This window comes from Leptonychotes weddellii, chromosome 11 (assembly GCF_054177405.1).
Source record: "Leptonychotes weddellii isolate Sample4059 chromosome 11, ASM5417740v2, whole genome shotgun sequence".
NCBI classification, from domain to species: domain Eukaryota; kingdom Metazoa; phylum Chordata; class Mammalia; order Carnivora; family Phocidae; genus Leptonychotes; species Leptonychotes weddellii.
The window spans coordinates 35,742,723-35,764,152 of NC_138379.1; the positions used below are offsets into that span (position 1 = coordinate 35,742,723).

The following is a 21,430-nucleotide window of genomic DNA, read 5'->3' on the forward strand; positions in this document are numbered from 1 at the left end:
AAAGATTTTATTTTTATTTATTTGAGAGAGAGAGAATGAGAGACAGAGAGCATGAGAGGGAGGAGGGTCAGAGGGAGAAGCAGACTCCCTGCTGAGCAGGGAGCCCGATGCAGGACTCGATCCCGGGACTCCAGGATCATGACCTGAGCCGAAGGCAGTCGCTTAACCAACTGAGCCACCCAGGCGCCCATGGGATTGGATGTAATTCACCTTTAGTGTGGTGCAAGACACCTCAGAGTGACCTTGGATGTGAGGTATTGAAGATGGTGCATCTTTCCATCAGTCTAGGTCCCTCAACACTCCACTCTTATTGGGCTTATGCAGGAGAGAAATAACTGTCTAATGTGTAAAGCCACCAAGATTTCAAAGTTTATGTTAGAGCAGCTAGGATATAGTCAATATAGCATTTAAGTAGAGTCAAGAATATACTTCTACGTCTCTGTATCTCTATCTCCTCAACTATAAAATGAAGATAATAGCACTTAGCTCCTAAGTTTGCTTTAAGAATTAAACATGTTAGTGCATATGAAGTGCTTCAAACTGTGCCTGACACATAGTAAACATTCATGTTAGAAATTGTTATTATTACAAAGCTTCCTAGTAATAGGAAGATACAGTTTCAGTATAATTTAAATTTCTTCTGACTATTCAAATTCTAGTAGTAAATGAGGTCACATTTATGTTACTATCCACATTGTGCTCATCTGTGGCCCCATCACTGTAGGGCTTCAATATACTTCTGGTCACCTTGGGTTGTCCCACACATACTCTGAAATTGTTCTTCTCTGATCTCCATATTGTTGTTTGCTTACCACTTCTGAAGTTCCTGGGGAGTAGGGAGTGGCAGAATGAGTACTCATTTGGCATTTGTTCTGACTCCTTTACCCAATCTGATTGTTGCTGTTGGAACTGTGCTGGCCTTCTTCACTTCTTGTTTGGAACCAGACCCTTCCTATTTAAACTATGCTACCCTTTGGTCTGCTTCCTTCACACCAGGCTGCTCCTACTGAAACTGTGCTGGCCTTTGGTCTGGTTCCTTCTTGATCCAGGCTGTTTTTGTTGAAACTGAGCTGTTTTGGAATTTTTTCTCTTTGCTCTAGAGAAAACCTCTAGGAATTGGAGTCTTAGTTATCAAAATGCTTTGAGGGTGGCATCTATTTCCCAATTGGGACTCTGGCCAGTTTTATGTTTAAAAAACTATGATCCCTGGGGCACTTGGGTGGCTCAGTCGCCTGAGCATCAGACTCTTGATTTCAGCTCAAGTCATGATGTCAGGGTCCTGGGATTGAGCCCCTCATTGGGCTCTGTGCTCAGAGTGGAGTATGCTGGAGATTCTTCCTCTCCTTCTCCCTCTGCCTCCTCCCCCCACTCATGCACACTCTCTCTCTAAAATAAATAAAATCTTTTTAAAAAATTAAAAAATGAAATAAAAACTATGATTTCTTAGCATAATACTCTCTAGCTCCATCCACGTCATTGCAAATGTCAAGATTTCATTCTTTTTTATGGCTGAGTAATATTCCATATATATATATATATACATGCCACATCTTCCTTATCGATTCATCAGTCGATGGACACTTGGCTGTTTCCATAATTTTGCTATTGTAGATAGTGCTGCTATAAACTTTGGAGCTAGAGAGTATTGTGCTAAGTAAAATAAGTCAGTCAGAGAAAGACATATACCATATAAATCACTAATATGTGGAATTCAAGAAACAAATGAGCAAAGGGGAAAACAAGGGAGAGGTAAACCGAGAAACTGACTCTTAACTACAGAGAACAAACTGAGGGTCCCAGGGGTGTGTGGGGGGTGCAGGGGGAGGTGGGGAGGATGGATTAAATAGGTGATAGGGATTAAGGCATGCACTTGTTGTGATGAGCCCCCTGGGTTTTATGGAAGTAGGGAATCACTATATTGTACACCTGAAACTAATGTTACACTGTATGTTAACTAATTAGAATTTAAATAAAAACTTAAGAAAAAATGACATCTTTATTTTTATTAACCTCTAACAGAAATGTATCAATTCCTTCCATTACTAATGTGGGCAACAAGTCACTGTAGCATTAGCAGTATCGGTGACTTTCTCACCAATAGATATCCCAAGAAATATTTCTATGTCACAGTATAGCAGTTAAAAATATCTTGAAATATCGGGCGCCTGGGTGGCTCGATTGGTTAAGCGACTGCCTTCGGCTCAGGTCATAATCCTGGAGTCCCGGGATCGAGTCCCGCGTCGGGCTCCCTGCTCAGCAGGGAGTCTGCTCCTCCCTCTGACCCTCCCCCCTCTCATGCTCTCTCTATCTCATTCTCTCTCTCAAATAAATAAATAAAATCTTTAAAAAAAAATATCTTGAAATATCATATATGTTCATACTACTATGAAATTATGGTAGTCACTAGACCTGGTATTAGCTCTTACCTAGTACATTAATAAGGAAGCATGTATATTATTATAGCAAATGCTGACTTAATATTTTGAGAACTATATTTCAATGTAACTGGTTTCCAATTGTACTTCAGCTTTGCCCGTAAAAGCATTAGTTCAAGAAAGAGTCTACAGACTTCACCTGACTGGCAAAGGGTCCAGGGTTCAAAAACGAAAAACCTGTGGGTTATCTGGTTTGACACTTCCCTCCACACCCCCATGTGTTTTTCCTCACCCTCCTCTGTAGTCTCAAAGAGGACTAGAGTGGTGACAAACAGTCATGCATATTGAAATGCCATCCCCTAGGAGAGCATGGTAGATGATTACGAGCTTGGGCACTGGGGTCAGCTCGCCCTGCTCTACCACTCCTTGTATGACCCCGGCAAGTTCCTTAAGCTCTCTGTGCCTCCTATCTGTAAAATGGGAATTATAATTATTCCTTCCTCATAGGGTTGTTGTGAAGAATAAATGAGTTAATCCACTAATCCATTAGACTCTTAGAGTCTACCACACAGTGAGCTCTCAGAAAATGTTAGCTGCTCTTTCAAGTGTCTGTCATAGCTGTTTCTTTATGATATTTATAGGGAGGGGAGAGGAGGAGAGAAAAAGAGTAGGTTGGCTATTCCTCTTGTGAGTCATTGCCTACACATATAACTTTTATGATGCACAAAACTGATATCCTTTTTGAAGCACATGAAGGAAAGAGTTGATATTTCTTCCTTGAAAAGTTTCCAACTTAATTTTATGTTTTATATAGTAACTCTCAACGGAATCTTTTGTAATGCTTCAGTGGCAGTACAAATGCTCTCCACCCTTGGTTTACAAAGCAGGACTTCCATTAAAATAATATTTTCTTTCATAATTCACATTCACTTCTAAGTCCTCTAAGACATGGGTCTTAACTGTCCCTTTAACTGGAAGGGGGGAGATATTCGATATAAATAGAAGCAAATTCACTCATTCATTCAATCAATAATTATTAAATTCCTGCTCTGTGCCAGGCACTGCTCTAAATATATATGAATTTGTGGTGAACAAGACAAAGCCCTCACTGTCATTGAACTTACCTTCTAGTGTAGAAGACAAACATGAACTAAAATAAATTTTTTTTAAGTATCAGGAGGTGATTGATGCTTCACAGAGCATTAAGATAAAGTGATGTTATATACATGAGGACCAGATGGCTGTTTTAGATTGGGCAGTCAGGGAAGTTCTCTCTAAGCAGATGACATTTTTTTTTTTAAGATTTTATTTATTTTATTTTAGAGGGAGAGTGAGAGAGAGAGCGCGCACGCGCCGGCGCACGCGCGCGCATGCCTATGAGCAGGGGGCGGGGCAAAGGGAGAGGGAGAGAATCTCAAGCAGACTCCATGCTGGGTGCAGAGCCCTGTGCTGGGCTTGATCTCATGACCCTGAGATCCTGACTCTGAGATCCTGACCTAAGCCGAACTCTTAACTAACTGAGCTACCCAAGTGACATTTAAGCAGAGATCTGAATGACAAAAAGGAGCCAGCCAAACCCAAAGGACAGCATTCCAGGCAAAGGGAACAGCTAGTGTAAAGTCATTAGAGCAGGACTGAGCTTACCTGTTCTTATCTACTTAGGAATGGAAGAAGGCCACTGCTGCTGAAACACAGTAAGCAAGGTGTAGAGCCACTCAGGGGAGGTAAATGGGGATCAGATAGTGCAAGGCTTTGTAAGTAAAGGCAAGGTTTATTCTCAGTGCGATGGGAAGCTACTACAGTTTTAGTCAAGAGTAAAGTGATCTGATTTACCATTTAAAATCACTCCAATTACTGCTTGGAGAACAAACTTAATGGAGCAAGACTAGATAAAGGAAGGCCCGTTAAGATTGTAGCTTGCACCAGATGACAGCAATGAGATGGCAAGGAGGGTCAGCTTAGGCAGTAGGGTATATTTTGGAGGTAGAGCAAGTAGAGTTTACTGATTGAAATATGAGGAAATGAGAGGAATCAAGGATAACTCCTAACCTTTTGGCCTATGTAAATGGGCCGATGGTGCCAATTATGGAGATGGATGAGGGGATGGGGAGGTGGGGAACAGATGTTGGGTAATAATTGAGGGTTCTGTTTTTTTTTTTTTGAAAGATTTTATTTATTTATTTCCAGAGAGAGAGTGAGAGAGAAAGCGAGAGTATGAGCACGGGGAGCGGCAGGCAGAGAGAGAAGCAAGCTTCCCACCCAGCAAGGAGCCTGATGCAGGACTCCATCCCAGGACACTGGGATCATGACCTGAGCTGAAGGCAGATGCTTAACGGACTGAGCCACCCAGGCGTCCCTATGCCCCATCTTTCAAACCACACTTACTCTTACCTTTCTAATTGACACATTCTGAGCCACCCAGGTGTCCCATAATTGAGAGTTTTTAATCTGTTTCTTAATTTTGAGTTGTCCATCCAACATCCAAATGGGGATATCGAGTACACGGTTACACAAGTCTAGGCTTCAGGGGAGAAGTCAGGGACTGGAGATATAGATTTGAGAATCACTGGCCTAGGAATGGTATTTAAAATCATGCGACTTGATGAGATCACATAGTTAGACAGTATAAACGAAGAAAAAAGAGTTGAAGACTAAGTCTTGGAGCACTCCTACCTTTGGAAGTCTGATAAAGAGGAAGGAGCTGAAAAGAGACTGAGATGCAGGCAGGAAGGTTGAAGGAAAACAAAGTGGACCTGGCATCATGAAAGCCTAAAGAGCAAAGTGTTTCCAGGAGGGAGTGATCACTAATGTCAAAAGCTCCTGAGTGGTCCAGAAGGATGAGGACAAAGAGTTGAGCTGACTTTGGCAAGATGCAGGTCAGCAGTGACTTGATAGCAGACGCTTCAGTATATGGAGGGGATGAAAGCCCAGTGGGGTGAGAAAGCCAGCAAGTATAGACAGTTCTTCTGAGTTTTGTTATAGTGGGAAACAAAGAAATCAGGTAGAAGCTGGAGAGGGTATAAGGTCAAGGGAAGTTATACATGCAGGGAGTTCAGTGGGAGAGAGACTGAGTAGGGAAACTATGAGAAGGGAAAACATTTAAACTTTGCTTTCTGGGGGCGCCTGGGTGGCTCAGTTGGTTAAGCAACTGCCTTCGGCTCAGGTCATGATCCTGGAGTCCCGGATCGAGTCCTGCATTGGGCTCCCTGCTCAGCAGGGAGTCTGCTTCTCCCTCTGACCCTCTCATGCTCTATCTCATTCTCTCTCTCAAATAAATAAATAAAATTAAAAAAAAAACAACACTTTGCTTTCTGCCCTGAGTTTATGATCTTGTCTGGGAGAAGTTGAGGATGGTAGTGGTAAAAAGTTTAGGCTTTGGACTAAATAAAACAGTATCTGTAATGCTGAACACAGTGCCTAACAGTAAGAACTCAATAGATGGAAGGAAGCTATAATTATAAAACAATTTGAAAACACTCTAAAATAGGAGGTAATTGAGGGCTAAACTAAGTAATTAGATGTTAGGATTTCAGAAGACAAGGAGATTACGGTCAGCTCAGTGACCATAATTAAAAATCAGGACCCATCATATGGGACAATGGGTTAAAAAAATCTGTGAAAAAGTTTACAAAGCTCTACAGATTTTATTTATTTATTTATTTATTTTAAAGATTTTATTTATTTATTTGACAGAGACAGTGAAAGAGGGAACACAAGCAGGGGAAGTGGGAGAGGGAGAAGCAGGCTTCCCGCGGAGCAGGGAGCCCGATGCGGGGCTCGATCCCAGGACCCTGGGACCATGACTTGAGCCAAAGGCAGACGCTTAACGACTGAGCCACCCAGGTGCCCCAAAGCTCTACAGATTTTAAAAATCTTTCAGCCACTGACTTAAACAGTTGCCTTTATTGGAAATATTTAAATTCCATGTAGTCCCAAATATTCTGAGCCATTTTGAGTCCTCTGTACCAGTCCTCATGCTTTTCCCTCTGTCTGAAGCATCATTTCCTACCCTTACCTAATGGCTACTCATTCTTCAGAGCTAGTTCCTCTTCTCCAGTGGGGCTGGGTGCTCCTCTGTTGGCACCAGTGTGCAATTTTACCATAACTTTTACCACAGTGTGTTGACATTTTCTATTTGTGTACCTTTTGTGTTTTTTTTCTTTTCTGCTTTTGGGTTTACGAGACCATAGGCTTTTCAAGGGCAGGATCATATTGTATTCATCTTTGTTTCCCTCATACCCAGCCTGGCTTCTGGCTGATCTCAATGAACATTTATTGAACCCAACTGAATCCGATATTAGGATTATGTTAGAAAACCCTGGACTAGAAAATCCTTGAAGGACTGATAACTTAAAACACCCCACCACAATCTTAAAATAGGTTTATAACATACGAACTAATCACAACCCCCATCCTTCATCATACCCTCTGAATCTACACAAATCCACATACTTATGTCCAAATCAACTTATCTTTTTGTCATTCAGTTTCTAATAAAAATTATTAGCATTCATTTTTCATGTCAAAATTACTAAGCTCTTAATATTTTTCTCTTTTTTAATTTGAAAGTAATACATGCTCATGGTAATAAAATCAGCCTGTACAAAAGGAGTCTATAGTAAAAAGGAAGGCTCCCTCCTATATGCTGTCTTCCAGCCTCTCAGTTCTTCATAGACACAGACACTACTGTCAATTTCTTGGGTATCCTTCCCAAGGTATCCTATTTTGTTACAACACACTCTAGTTTTTCCACATAAATACTAGCATTTCACAAATTATTTGGCAACTTGGTTTTTTCCTTTAACAGAATATTGAAGATTATTCCACATTGGAATTTTTTTTTTTAAGATTTTATTTATTTATTTGACAGAGAGAGTGAGAGAGCACAAGCAGGGGTAACAGTAGAGGGAGAGGGAGAAGCAGGCTCCCCGCCAAGCAGGGAGCCTGATGCGGGGCTCGATCCCAGGACCCTGGAATCATGACCTGAGCGGAAGGCAGACACTTAACCATCTGAGCCACCCAGGTGCCCCTGGAATTTTTTATCTTATCAGTCCATCTTTTTAACAGCTACATAGTATTCCATTTCCCATTTTATGACATACCATAACCTATTTAACCCATTCCCTATTGTTGGAAATTTAGGTTGCTTTTACTCTTTTCCTACTATATAATTATTATGGGTTGAATTGTGTTACACCCAAAATTCAAATATTGAAGTCCTAACCCTTAATATCTCAGAATGTGACCTTATTTGGAGATAGGTTCCTTATAATCAAGTTAAAATGAGGTCATTTAGGGTGGGCCCTAATACAATCGACTGGTATCCTTTTAAGAAGAGGAAAGTTGGACAGAGACATTTAAGAGGGAAGATGATAAGAAGACACAGGGAGAAAGCAGCCACTTACAAGCCAAGGAAAGAGACCCAGAACAGATACTTCCCTTATGGCTGTCAGAATGAACCAACCCTGCCAACATGTTGATCTCAGACTTCTAGCCTCCAGGACTGTGAGACAATAAATTTACTGTTTAAGCCGCTCAGTTTGTGGTACTTTGTTATGGCAGCCCTAGCAAACTAATACGATAATGCTTCAATGAATATCCTTGTATATCTTTTTTTCACGAAGATGCAAGTATACAGGTAGAAATCATAGAAGTAAATTTATAGAAAGATATCTCTGTATCTTTCACATACCCTTTTCTTTGCCTAGAGTGCCCTTCCTCCTGAGATGTTCCTAAAAAATTCCAACATAACCACAGAAGAGGTAGCTCTTCTGTGAAACCTGCTGTGGTAGCCGGCTTCTGGTGACCCAGTGACCCCCCACCTCCTAGTATTCAAGTCTTTGTGTATGCCTCACCTTTGTGTATTCCCCTCCTCTTGAACATGGACTGGACTTATTGACTCTTCTAATGAATAGAGTATGGCAGAAGTGATGGGACCTCACTTCTGAGATTAGATTACAGAGACTGCAGCTTCTATTTGGGGATGCTTTCTCTCACACACTCTTGTTCTCTCTTGCGCTTTCTTGGTCATTCATTTTAGGGGAAGCCAGCTGCCATGTTGTGAGGCAGCCCTGTGGAGAGACCCATGTTTCAAGAGATCACAACCACATGAGTGAAAATGAAAGTGGATCTCTCTTCATTCAAGCCTTTAGGTGAGACTGGCAGCAGATAGCTTGACTGTAACCTCACTAGAAACTTTAAGGCAGAATTACTCATCTAAGCCACACCTAGATTCCTGACCAAAGAAACTGTGAGATAGTTAATTTTTGTTGCTTTAAGCTACTGAGTTTTGGGGTAATTTGATATGCAGAAATAGATAACTACCTTCCATCCTCCCCTCTTCTTTCCCAAGCTTCCAAAGTTACTTAAAAATATCTCTAGTAATGCTTACTACATCATACTTATTTCTAAATCTCTCTCCTCTACTTGACTGTCTCCAAGGACAAAAGCCCTGACTCAGCTCTATATTTACTGTGTCTTATGCAAAGTTCAAGCCACCATCATCACTTCCCTAGATTGTTGCAATAACCCCCAAACCGAGCTGCCTAAATCCTCTGTAGCCTCACTCTGATACATGCTCTATGCTCCGTTCAACCATAAGAAATCTTTTTAAAATGCAACTTGGATCATTTGAGAGCTCAAACTCCTTCTCCTCTTTCTTAGGATAAAGACCTAAATTCTTAATATAACCTCCCAGGCCCGGCATGATCTGCTTGCTCCACCACCAAATCTAAAGCCACTTCCCTCTTGTTCGCAGTACAACAGCAACACTGGCCTCTCGGTTCCTCAGTTGAACTATGCTCCTTCCTCCCTCAATGTCCTTTCTTTTTTTTTAAGATTTTATTTATTTATTTGACAGAGAGAGACACAGCGAGAGAGGGAACACAAGCAGGGGGAGGGGGAGAGGGAGAAGCAGGCTTCCCGCGGAGCAGGGAGCCCGATGCGGGGCTCGATCCCAGGACCCTGGGATCATGACCCGAGCTGAAGGCAGACACTTAATGACTGAGCCACCCAGGCACCCCTCCCTCAATGTCTTTGTACACACTGTCCCTCTGCCTGGGATGCTTTCTGCTTACTTCATCCTCAGTCATTTCTACTCATCCTTTAGATCTCAGCTCAACACCACTTCCTCAGGGAAGGCCTTTCTGCCTTCCATTTTAAAGCAAAGAACCCTATAGTTTTCCTTCATACCACTTACTACAATTTAGATAAATGATTAATTAATTACGTGTTTAATGTCTGTCTCCCCTGTTGGACTTGGACTCTAAGCTCTATGAGATCAGGGACACCTCATCTTGCTCACTACTGTATCCCCAGCACAGACAATAGTGCTTGATATATTGAAAACAGGGGCTCAGTACTTTTTTTTTTTGCTGAATGAATTACAAGGCAAACATTTCATATTCCTTCTACAAACTTCACATCCTTTCATTATCTACACATTTAATGTGGTCTTTTTAAATTTAAATTCTAGTTAGTTGACAATACAGTTCAATATTGGTCTCAGGTGTAGAGTTCAGCGGTTCATCATTTACATTGAACACCCGGTGCTCATCGTAACAAGTGCCCTCCTTAATACCTATCACCCATCTAGCTCATCCCCCCCATCAACCAAAGCAAAGTGACGTGCTTTGCTTGGCTTTGTTCTCTATCATTAAGAGTCTCTCATGATTTGTTTCCCTCTCTTTTTCCCCCATAGTGTATGTTCATCCATTTTGTTTTTTAAATTCCACCTATGAGTGAAATCCTACGGTATTTGTCTTTCTCTGACTTATTTCACTTAGCATTATACACTCTAGCTCCATCAATCCACATCATTGCAAATGGCAAGATTTCAGTCTTTCTGTTGGCTGAGTAGTATTCCATTGTGTGTGTGTGTGTGTATACCATATCTTCTTTATATATATAAATGTATATACACATCATATCTTTATATATATATATAAACACACATATATATACCATATCTTCTTTATCCATTCATCAGTTGATGGACATTTGGACTCTTTCTATAGTTTGGCTATTTAATGTTCTTAATGTCATTTCTCTATGACAGTGTTACCTGCCTTAGGCAATGATCTCTGAGAAGTAAAAACCATAGGTTTTAAGTTGTGTGGTATAGGACCCAGCAGGGTTGGGGATCAGCACTGGGAAAGGAAAGTGAAGAACAGGTTTCCTGATAAATGGCCTTTAATAGCTATGTTATTGCTGTAAAAATCTCCACGGCCTTTTGGGGGCCAGTGTGAAGGTCAAAGAGCTTGGGCCTTACAGTTAGACCCGCGTTTGGATCCCAGTTGTACCATTTCGTATCTGTGTGACTACAGGCAAATTCCTTATCCTCTCTGTTCTTCAAATTTCTCAGCTACAAAATGAGGATATAATAATGGCACCACTATTTAAGGTTGTTAGAGGAACTCAATGACTTGTAAGGCACTAAGAAGAGGGCCTGACCTTAAATGCTCAGTAAATATCAGCCACTCTCTCTCTCTCTCTTTTTTTTTAACCTGTAGTAAAACAAGGTTGCCCATTTCTCATTTGGTTCTAGAAGAAGTTTGGGAATATTTGTGGTGCTGTTAAGTACTCTGTGGGAGGTTAGGATTGGAACACTTAAAAATATAATGCCTCCTCAATTCTTTTCTCTACTTTCAAATCTTAATATTGAACCCGGTAGGAGAGGGAGAAATGGCTGCCAGCTATGTTTTCTTTGGTTCCAAATGACAGCAGCACCAGTCTGTCCTAGAAATTTGTGTTTCTCCTGCTGACACAACCATCCTCATACACCCTTTGCCAGAGAGATGAGCTGCTAAGAGAGGGCTACTAGTTCAATTCTTGACACTTGGCAATTTGTGAATGCTAGTTTTTTGGAAACTGGAGAACCATCAAACTCCCTTTCTCTTTTTATTGGGACCCTTCTGGTTGATCAGAGGCTACTAAGTATTGGCCATTTGAGAAGCATAATAAAATAATGAAGTTGGAACTACAAGAAATTCACTCATCAAGGGCCCTGTGCTGCTGGGACCCAGAGAAAATATTTCTCATAAGAAAAAATATAAGAAAGATAAAAAAAAGTCAAACAGCTAATCTTCCCTCAAGACACAGTGTTCTCTCAAGGTCTCTTCCTTCTTTTCTGAAGGCACACTCAGTTCTGGAGCGGAAGCTAGGAAAGCAGCTGAGATAAATCGTTTTCCCCTCCCCTTTTAATCTTGTGAAAGAGCTGCCAATTCTAGAAATTCCTCCTTTGATGAGAAGATAAAGTAGAACAATGGTGTGGAACTAAACAGATTCCTAAGCGACATTCTTCTAGGGTGTGTAAAGTCTGCCTGGAAGTGGGGGGGAGGGGAGGAAGAGATGGAAAGCTCTAGTAGGAAGGGTGGGTGGACAAGAGCTGGTAGCCACAGCCTCAAGGAATACAGTTGCTTCTAGGCTTCTCCATAGAGTAGCAACTCTGTCCAGTCTCATTTCCTGGGAGGTGTAGGCATGTTTATTAGAGTGATTGGAGGGCTTCATCCATTTCACATCCACCTTACCAAAAAAAAAAAAAAAAGGGAGAGAGAAAAGATTTCTTTCCCATTATTTGTTGGAGGGAAGTTCTACTTACAGCATTTACAATTTAAAAAAAAAGTGTATAGTTTTTGTTGTGGTTATTTTTTACTGAGAATTGAAGCCCAAATCAGTCTACCACATTAGATTGTAAGCCTGTGGAAGGAGCATGTCCCCTTCTCTTTACTGTTTAAGGGACAATCTGCTGTAAAATGCTACAGATTGGAGTCAGAACTGAATTTGAATCCTGCTCCTAGCTTCACTATCTGTAAATGGGGATAATTTTCCTATCTGCTTGACATGATTATGTAATTTTAAAATCAGACATTTAAAGCCTAAACTTTACAAGCATAATCTCATTCAATTCTCATGAGGCAGGTATTATTTTGGAGATTGTATATAAAGATATTTCGTAATGTAGAGAAGAGCCGTGCAGCTGTGAGTTATCATTGAGCTATCTTCCTTACCTGGCTGCTGAGGATTAAATGAGACACCAATGTGAAAGAGCTTTACGCAATCCACGTGATGGGCTAAAAACACGCCCCACAGCACCTGATCCACCGTGAGTAGTCGGTAAATGATGTCTGGAGTGCATGATTTTCTATCTTGCCTGTTCCTTTCAGTTTTCCAGTCACAAACTAACCTCGCCTTGGCCTGGGGCCAAAACCACGAATTTGGGAACCACAGCCAGGCTGGAGGAGACTGCTGAGTCCCTGGAGAGGGCACGGGAACAATACAGTACTTCGGTGGTTGGCGGACGCCCGGCCGGAGAAGTGGCCGGCTGGGGTCCCCGAAGGTACACCCCCACCCCCTGGTCTGGTGCTACAGGGAGAGACGTCCTGAGGCCACCCGGCACTGCCCAGGGGAAGCGGCAGCCAAGCCCCCACTACCCGAGCTCTAGCCTCGCGGGACGCGCCCAAGCCCCGCCCACTACCTCAGGTAGGCCGTCTGTACCAGCCAATCCACCAGAAGCCTGGGCGCGGAAGGCGGTGCTTCCCTGGTCGGAAGTGACGTGCTTTGCTTGGCTGGCCGCGGAGTCCGCCGAGACTCTTGGCGGCGGCTGAGGCGGCTGGGAGGGAAATGGCTCGGACCGCGGCTGCTGCGGCGGCTCGGTTTGTGGTGGAGACATAGGCTCGGGCAGCGTGAGGTGAGGAGTGGTAGGTGCGGCGGAGGCCGGTACCTGGGACCCTGCTGTCCAAGGGCAGCGAGGGACCCCGGGGAGCCCGGCTGGGAGGGTCCCTTGCTGCGGCCCCCAGTCCCCGGGTGTTCGCCTTTGACCCCCTATCTGGTACTTTTGGCGTTTCCCCAGCGGGACTCACCTCCCCGGGCCTTGCTTCCACCCAGACCGTTTCTGACAGCCCCGCCTAAGGTGCGACGGGCCCGCGCCCCCATTAGGCCCCTCTTGGCTGGGGCTGGGAGGTGGTGCGCCTGGGAGTTAGTTTTGTCCCAAGGGGGAGGGGAGACCACCCCCTTGTCCTTTGGTACGGGGCCGGAGTCACTGTGGCCGGTTCTATTCTCTTGTTGAATTGTTAGATTCTGGCGAAGTGTGTTGCACTTCTCAGTTGTGTAACCCCCCTCCCCCCCCACCTCCTTGTCCCATCTCCAGCTTTTGGGATAATGATTTTTTTCTTCTCACTTCTCCCGGTTTGCCTTTTTGCCGCGAATCCACTTGATTCGGGAAAACTATTATTTAAGTGTGTGTTTAACGCATCATCTTTCCGGGAGTGCAGTCAGATTAAAAATATTTGCTTAACTCTTCGTGAGTGACAGAGGAACAATACATAATTGAAGAAAAAAGTACATACTTATTTTCCTAACTAAATGGTTTGGCTTTAAAAAGGAGATTCTCTAGCTGTGGAAATTTTTTCGGGGGGAGCAGGGATTGAGGAGGGAAATGAGGAAGAAAACTGAGGAGGAAAGTCTAGGGATAAAGAACGTGGAAGAGAGAGCCTGTGGTAGTTCCTTCCCTTCTGTTAATTAGCCTGATAGAAGCTGAGGTTGTAATTATATTTTTATTTTGAACATTGAGTGTTGAGAGTAAGGAAGGAGGTCTTCGTCTTTGAACAAGATTACCTATTAAAGAGGTACCCTAAAATCTTTCCAGGTGGGTGTCAGAAAAGCTCTGCTGGGAAAATTGTTTAATATATTGGAGTATCAAAGTCACAGCTTAGAAGAGATGTAGGAAAAAGAAAGCTATTAGAAGAGCTGTGAAGAGATAGTATAAAGGGGAAGGCTGTTTGGAGGTCCGGGAACGCTGATTCCAGAAGAGACTTTGTACCTTTGCCACCTTGGCTTGTGATTAAGTTTCTACAGGAGGCTCCTTTTAGCATTGTACCGTACTCGGTGTTAGTGCTCTTATTCACCATGGCAAATTAGACCTAGTTGAGGTCTATACAGTTCCTAGTTTTTTGTTTTTTTTTAAAGATTTTATTTATTTTTATTTGAGAGAGAGAGAATGAGAGACAGCACGAGAGGAAGAGGGCAGAGGGAGAAGCAGACCCCCTGCTGAGCAGGGAGCCCGATGTGGGACTCGATCCCGGGACTCCAGGATCATGACCTGAGCCGAGGGCAGTCGCTTAACCAACTGAGCCACCCAGGCGCCCCTATACAGTTCCTAGTTTAATAGTAAGACCGTTTTTGAGTACTGAAAAGCATGTTGCTTGCAGTTTTTCTTGGCAAGCAGTGTATTTTAATGTTTTCATCCATAGGTTTCACAACCTTTTCACAACATCAAAGTTAATGTGCTTGCATTTAGGAGTTAGAAACTATAATATATATTATATATATAACTATAAAATTATAAGTAATTAGCTGTATATTAAGCATCTGATTCTTTGTTTCTCCCTTCTGCCATGAATGGTTCTAAAATTTTCACTTGAAGATTGTTGCATCAGTTCCATGTCCAGGAATCTTTCTTTAATCTAGCGCAATGTTTTTGCACTTGTAAGCACATTCAATAAGTGAACTTATACCTAACGAGGGTGTTGAATTTCCCAAGAGTTCAGAGTTCTTATCAGAGCATCAGACCAAACTTTTCAGAGCAGCTGTGCAAAGCACTTTTTTTAATGCTTTGTAACTTGTTACTTAATTTGCTAACATAAATTATCCATTTTATTATATTTCTCATGTTTCAAGAATAAATTAAGGCAGGTAAAAGTATCACCTGTGATACTACCAAGCAGTAAGATATTAAGCAAGCTGCTTACTTTGGTATCCATTTTTTAATTTGAGATTTTATATCTAAATAAATGCTGTCCAGTAGAAATACTAAATGAGAGCCACATATGTAAGATATTTTACTTTTTTGGGGGGGGGTACATCTTTGAAATCTGGTGTCCATCTTACACTTAAAACGCATCTCACTTTGGACTAGCCACATTTCAAGCACTCAGTAGCTGCTTGTGGTTAGTAGCTACGATATTGAACAATGCAGATATACAGTATGAAAATTCTGCTTTTCTATCTTGGATTCCTGCTTGAAAAGGAAAGGCAACTCTTATGAGAAATGTATTACCAGTAATTGATAATTTCTTATCATTTTGATGGTATTCAGACGAATCTTTTTTGATTGGAATTATGGTCATACTTGGGAATGATTGCTATAGGATATCTTTCAGGTTGTTCACAGGCTTAAGGTTGAGACTAGAAGAAAAATTGTTTTCCCTGTTCTCTGCTGGAGTTACAGTTTTGATACCTTTATTTTGTACATTTACGTATATGTTGTATCCCTTCTTTTTGTCTGCAATCTGTTATTTACAAGTGATGGATTAAAAACACAATGGGAGCGTGCACATTGACCTTTTAGGCAGTTAAAAAGGAGTAGGGGTGCCTGGGTGGTTCAGTCGGTTGAGTGTCTGCCTTCAGCTCAGGTCATGATCCCTCGATCCTGGGGTTGAGTCCTGCATCAGGCTCTCTGCTCAGCGAGGAGTCTGCTTCTCCCTCTCCCTCTGCTGCTCCCCCTGCTTGTGCTTTCTCTCGCTCGCTCTCCTGCTCTCTGTCAAATAAATAAAATCTTTTTAAAAAATAAATAAGGAGATTTGTACAATTTTAAACTACTTTTTGGGTTTCTTAAAATTTTTAATTTAGCTATTTGGGTACAAAAGCAAGTGGGATTTTTTTTTTTTTAAAGGTTTTATTTATTTGACAGAGAACACAAGTAGGCAGAGCGGCAGGCAGAGAGAGAGGGAGAAGCAGGCTCCCCGCTGAGCAGGGAGCCTGATGTGAGGCTCGATCCCAGGACCCTGGAATCATGACCCAGGGTGACTATAAACGAGCAGCAGAGTAATGTTAGTTCCTGTTGTGAAATGAGTAGGGATTTGATAAGGAATTTGAGTATGAGAAGAGAAAGGAATAGGCAGTGTTAGGAATATTGGTTAAAAAAAATTGCAGTATGGGAAATCCTAATTGAAACAGGCTATTTTTTTTTTAAATTATTTTCCTATAAAAACAGAAGTTGGTTTATCTTCAGAAAATATCAGTGGTGGCAGGGAGACATTAAGTATTAAAGTTCTGTTATGGGGCTGGCTGGCTAAGTTGGCAGAGCTTTTGACTCTTGATCTTGGAGTTGTGAGTTCGAGCCCCATTTTGGGTGTGGAGCCTACTTAAAAGAAAAAACTATTTAATAAAGTTTTGTGGAATGAGAGGGAAAAGCAAAGACAAAAGCCTCTTTCAAGATAAAAGGGCAGGGAAAATGAGAGGAGACAATAGAGGGAAATCAATGCAGGTACTTTGCCTTCTGGTGAGGTTGGAAAAGAATGTGGATGTTGGAGTGATAGACACGGAAAAAAACACCTGTCTAATTAGGAAACAGGAAAACATTTTTTCAGATGTTTTATGTGCAGTTTAGGGAATTATGCGAAGCATGTATTTTCCCCCCAAGATAAGCTCTAAAGGAGACCCAGGTATACTTATAAACAAAACCATAGTGCTGTGAGTATCCGTAACCAAGTTGCTTTATTAAATCCCTTTATATGTGTTCATAACGTGATTTATAACTGTTCTGACCTCTCTTTTTAGTTTAGTGTGTACATATCTTTTAGACTACAGTGCTGATTTGGGAAAAGGTGGTCTTTGGCTCCAGGGAATGTAGCCTGGATCTTATAATGACATCTATCAGACTGGAATTCTGCCTGTATTGAAATGTATGACATGACTCTGTAACTATTTAGAGCCTTTTTTTTTTTTTTAAATCAGGTTTATTGTGATATAATTTAGAATAAAATTCATTTGTTTTAGGTATCAGCTCTAGGAGTTGAAGAGAGTGACAGCGTTTAACTGCCACCACCACAATTAAGATACAGAATCTATCACTCCAAAAAGTATCCTTATTCTCCTTTATAATCAGTCTCTTTCACTTACCCTCCAGACAACTGATTTTTTTTTTTTATTCCTATAGTTTTGCCTTCCCAGAAGTCCTGTAAATTGGCATCATACGGTGTATTCAGCCTTTTTTTTTTTTAAACAAATGGTCATCTGCAACTCTGGGGAAGTCGTACTTCCCCCGTTTTTTGTTTTTTTTTTTTAAAGGTGTTTTTGTTTGTTTTTGTTTTTAGTTATATACACTCAACGTGGGGCTTGAACTCACAATCCCAAGATCAAGAGTCACATGCCAGCCAGGTGCCTCAGCCTTTGAGTCTGACTTCTTTCACTTGGCGTAATGCTTTTGAGATTCAATAAAACACCACATTTTGGGGCACCTGGGTGGCTCAGATGGTTGGGCGTCTGCCTTCGGCTCAGGTCATGATCTCAGGGTCCTGGGATCGAGCCCCACATCGGGCTCCCTGCTTGGTGGGGAGCCTGCTTCTCCCTCTCCCTCTACTGTTCTCCCTGCTTGTGCTCTCTCGCTCTGTCAAATAAATAAATAAAATCTTAAAAAAAAAAAAAACACATTTTGTATATCCATTTTTTGATGGACAGTTGGGCTGCTGCTACCTTTTAGCTATTGTGAGTACTGCTGTGATCATTAGTGTACAGTTACTCTGTTTTAATTCTTTTGGGTGTATGTAGGAGTGGAATTGCTGGGTCATATGGAAATTCTATGTTTAATTTATTGAGGAAACACCAAAGTGTTTTCCAAAGTGGCTGCACCATCTTATATTGCCATCAACAAAGTATGAGGGGTTCAGTTTTTCCACATCCTTATCAACACTTATTCTCCATTTTTAAAATTTTAGCCATTCTAGTAGATATGAAGTGGTATCTCATTGTGGTTTTGGTTTGCATTTCCTTAATGAGTAATGATATTGAACATCTTTCCATGTGATTATTGGTGATAAGCTTCCTTTTTTTTAAAGATTTATTTATTTTTTTTAAAATATTTATTTGAGAGAGACAGTGTGAAAGAGAGCAACGAGCAGGATCATGACCCAAGCCAAAGGCAGACGCTTAACTGACTGAGCCACCCAGGCGCCCCAAGATTTATTTATTTTAGAGAGAGAGCATAAATGGGAGGGGCAGAGGGAGAGGGAGTGAGAATTTCAAGTAGACTCCACAGTGGGCACGCAGTCCAGTGCAGGGCGGGGTGAGGTGGGGGGTGCTCAGTCTCATGACCCTGAGATCACAACTTGAGCTGAAACCAGTCAGACACTCAACTGACTGCACCACTCAGGTGCCCTAATAAGCTGCCTTTTTTTAGTGGTATGAATATATTGATGGTTCCAGTAATTGGAAAGATGTAATACATATATATTTTTTAAAATTTTTTTTTTTTTTAAGATTTTATTTATTTGTGAGAGAGAGAGTGAGAGACAGAGAACATGAGAGGGAGGAGGGTCAGAGGGAGAGGCAGACTCCCTGCTGAGCAGGGAGCCTGATATGGGACTCGATCCCGGGACTCCAGGATCATGACCTGAGCCGAAGGCAGTCGCTTAACCAACTGAGCCACCCAGGCACCCCATATATATTTTTTTAGATGTCTGTATAAACTAGTCATTATGTATATTATTTAAGCCTGACAACACAGATATGATCTTTTACAGATGAGAAAATTAAGACAAAGGGAGATTAAGTAGCTTGCTTAAGATTACAGTTACTAAGAGGTCTGATATTTGAGCCTCAAGTCTTGCTACTACATCATTTTCTTTGTTATCACTGTTCTATAAAACTACCAATTTAATGCAGTTGGTGTTATTTGAAAACAAGATTTTGTTAGCCATAGAAATTATGGAGTTTTGGGGGAAAATTCTGGAAATAATTCATGTCAGCTTTTCATTATTCATTATTCATCATTTCATTTTTGGGGGTTCTCAGTTGTAACTCAGTTTTATGTTTTCCTATCTTAAGCTATGTTGGAAATGGAGGAATACACCATAACATTTAGCACAAAAGCTTACTGTTATTTGTCATGTTGGAATTAGGGTAATGTCAGAGTATATTTAATGATTCATGTTAAATGAATGGACAATAAAGTGGTTCAAAGTTCAGTAATTATCTTCACAAAGCAGTGCTACTGTTAGGATTTTGAGTTAGATTGAAAACTGCTTTGTCTGTAAAATGTCTTTTCAACAGCAATCTCTTGCTGTAACTGTATTCCCCCCTCCATGTCCCCCTCCTAAACAGTGATACATATATACAGATACAGAATGCATTCTTGATGAATGCCCTGTTGTGAATCTTTTATGTATAGAATGTTGCTCCTAAGAGCTGAAAGTAGTATAATGACTGTCAGGGAGAATCAAGCCCTTTATTAATTGCTTATAGTACTTGGGCAAAGCATAATTATAAAGTGTGGTATGGAGGTTAAAGAATGTGGGAGCTGGCTAGGCTTATCCCATCTTTAAACTTGTGAAGCTTAGGAAGCTTAGGAAGTCGTGGCTTTTCCCATGACTCACCCCTTATGTCCAGGTTATCACTACAATTTCATCTTTTCCCTGACTATACCATTAAAAATAGTATCCCCCTCCCCACAACTAAATCATTCTTTATCACATCACTGTTTTTCCCCTCATTTCATTTACTGTCTAAACTTAATGTTTTTGTTTGGCTTATTTAAGAAAAAACATCCTTGGGGTGCCTGGGTGGCTCAATTGGTTAAACGGCTGTCTTCGGCTCAGGTCATGATCCCAGGAGGGATCGAGCCCCACATCAGGTTCCCTGCTCAGTGGGGAGCCTGCTTCTCCCTCTCCCTCTGCCTGCGGCTCCCCCGGCTTGTGCTCTCTCTCTCTCTCTCTGTGTCAAATAAGTAAATAAAATCTTTAAAAAAAAAGAAAACCATTCTTAATATTTCCATTGCTGCCAACCTAGTTCAAGTAATTACTAGTTCTTTTTTTTTTTTTTTAAGATTTTTTCTTTATTTGAGAGAGAGAGAATGAGAGAGAGCGCACATGAGAGGGGGGAGGGTCAGAGGGAGAAGCAGACTCCCTGCCAAGCAGGGAGCCCGATGCGGGACTCGATCCAGGACTCCAGGATCATGACCTGAGCCGAAGGCAGTCGCTTAACCAACTGAGCCACCCAGGCGCCCTACCAGTTCTCTTCTAGATTATTTCAGTTATTAATTGGTCTCCCGGTTTCCATTTTGGTTTTCCTTATATATTTTTTCTGCAAAGCAGATAGATATCTTTGAACGTTGTGAAGCTCACGTGACTGTCTCTGACACCTTTTTTTTCCTATCACACCTAATAATTGAATATACTAGTGTTTTTCCTCCTTGGAAATATTTAATTATAGAAAGTTCATATTGGTGTAGGTTTTAGATTTTTTTTTTGAGAATATTTTTGATTTTTGATAATTGAGTTTGGAGATTTAGCTTATTAATTTTTTAAAGATTTTTTACTGATTTATTAGAGAGAGAGTGAGCATGAGAGGGGGGGCCAGAGAAGGTGAAGGAGAAGCAGTCCCTGCTGAGCAGGGAGCCCGATGTGGGGCTCGATCCCAGGACCCCAAGATCATGACCTGAGCTGAAGGCAAATGCTTAACTGACTGAGCCACCCAGGCGCCCCACTTATTTTTATTTTTATTTATTTATTTTTAAGATTTTATTTATTTGACACAGAGAGAGACAGTGAGAGAGGGAGCATAAGCAGGGGGAGTGGGAGAGGGAGAAGCAGGCCTCCCCCTGAGCAGGGAGCCCAATGCGGGGCTCGATCCCAGGACCCTGAGATCATGACCTGAGCTGAAGGCAGATGCTTAATGACTGAGCCACCCAGGTGCCCCGCCCCGCTTATTTTAAATTTTTATCAGAAAACATTCCAACCCAAAGAAAAAAGTTTCACTGAAAATCCAGAGTAAAATTAGGTTTAATTTTTTTTTTTTTTTAAAGATTTTATTTATTTATTTGACAGAGACACAGCGAGAGAGGGAACACAAGCAGGGGGAGTGGAGGAGGGAGAAGCAGGCTTCCCGCTGAGCAGGGAGCCCGATGTGGGGCTCGATCCCAGGACCCTGGGATCATGACCTGAGCCGAAGGCAGACGCTTAACGACTGAGCCACCCAGGCGCCCCGGGTTTAATTTTTTTTTAATTAATTTTTTTTATTATGTTCAGTTAGCCAACATAAAGTACATTAGTTTTTGATGTAGT

General features: G+C 41.6%; 1 protein-coding gene and 1 long non-coding RNA gene across 2 annotated transcripts in view; both read left to right on the forward strand.

Annotated features, from left to right (window-relative positions):
• The window catches only part of PIK3C2A (phosphatidylinositol-4-phosphate 3-kinase catalytic subunit type 2 alpha), an 86,898-nt gene that overhangs the window by 2,593 nt on the left and 62,875 nt on the right, over positions 1 to 21,430 (forward strand). Inside the window, exons 2-3 of the mRNA XM_081799240.1 lie at positions 12,539 to 12,711; positions 12,873 to 13,062. Coding sequence (XP_081655366.1) covers positions 12,539 to 12,711; positions 12,873 to 13,062 — 363 coding nt within the window. The remainder of the gene's footprint in view (positions 1 to 12,538; positions 12,712 to 12,872; positions 13,063 to 21,430) is intronic.
• Positions 13,069 to 19,489, forward strand: LOC145716183 (uncharacterized). The gene is made up of 2 exons (XR_014138659.1): positions 13,069 to 18,588; positions 18,803 to 19,489. It is a non-coding gene; the product is annotated as an uncharacterized LOC145716183 (long non-coding RNA).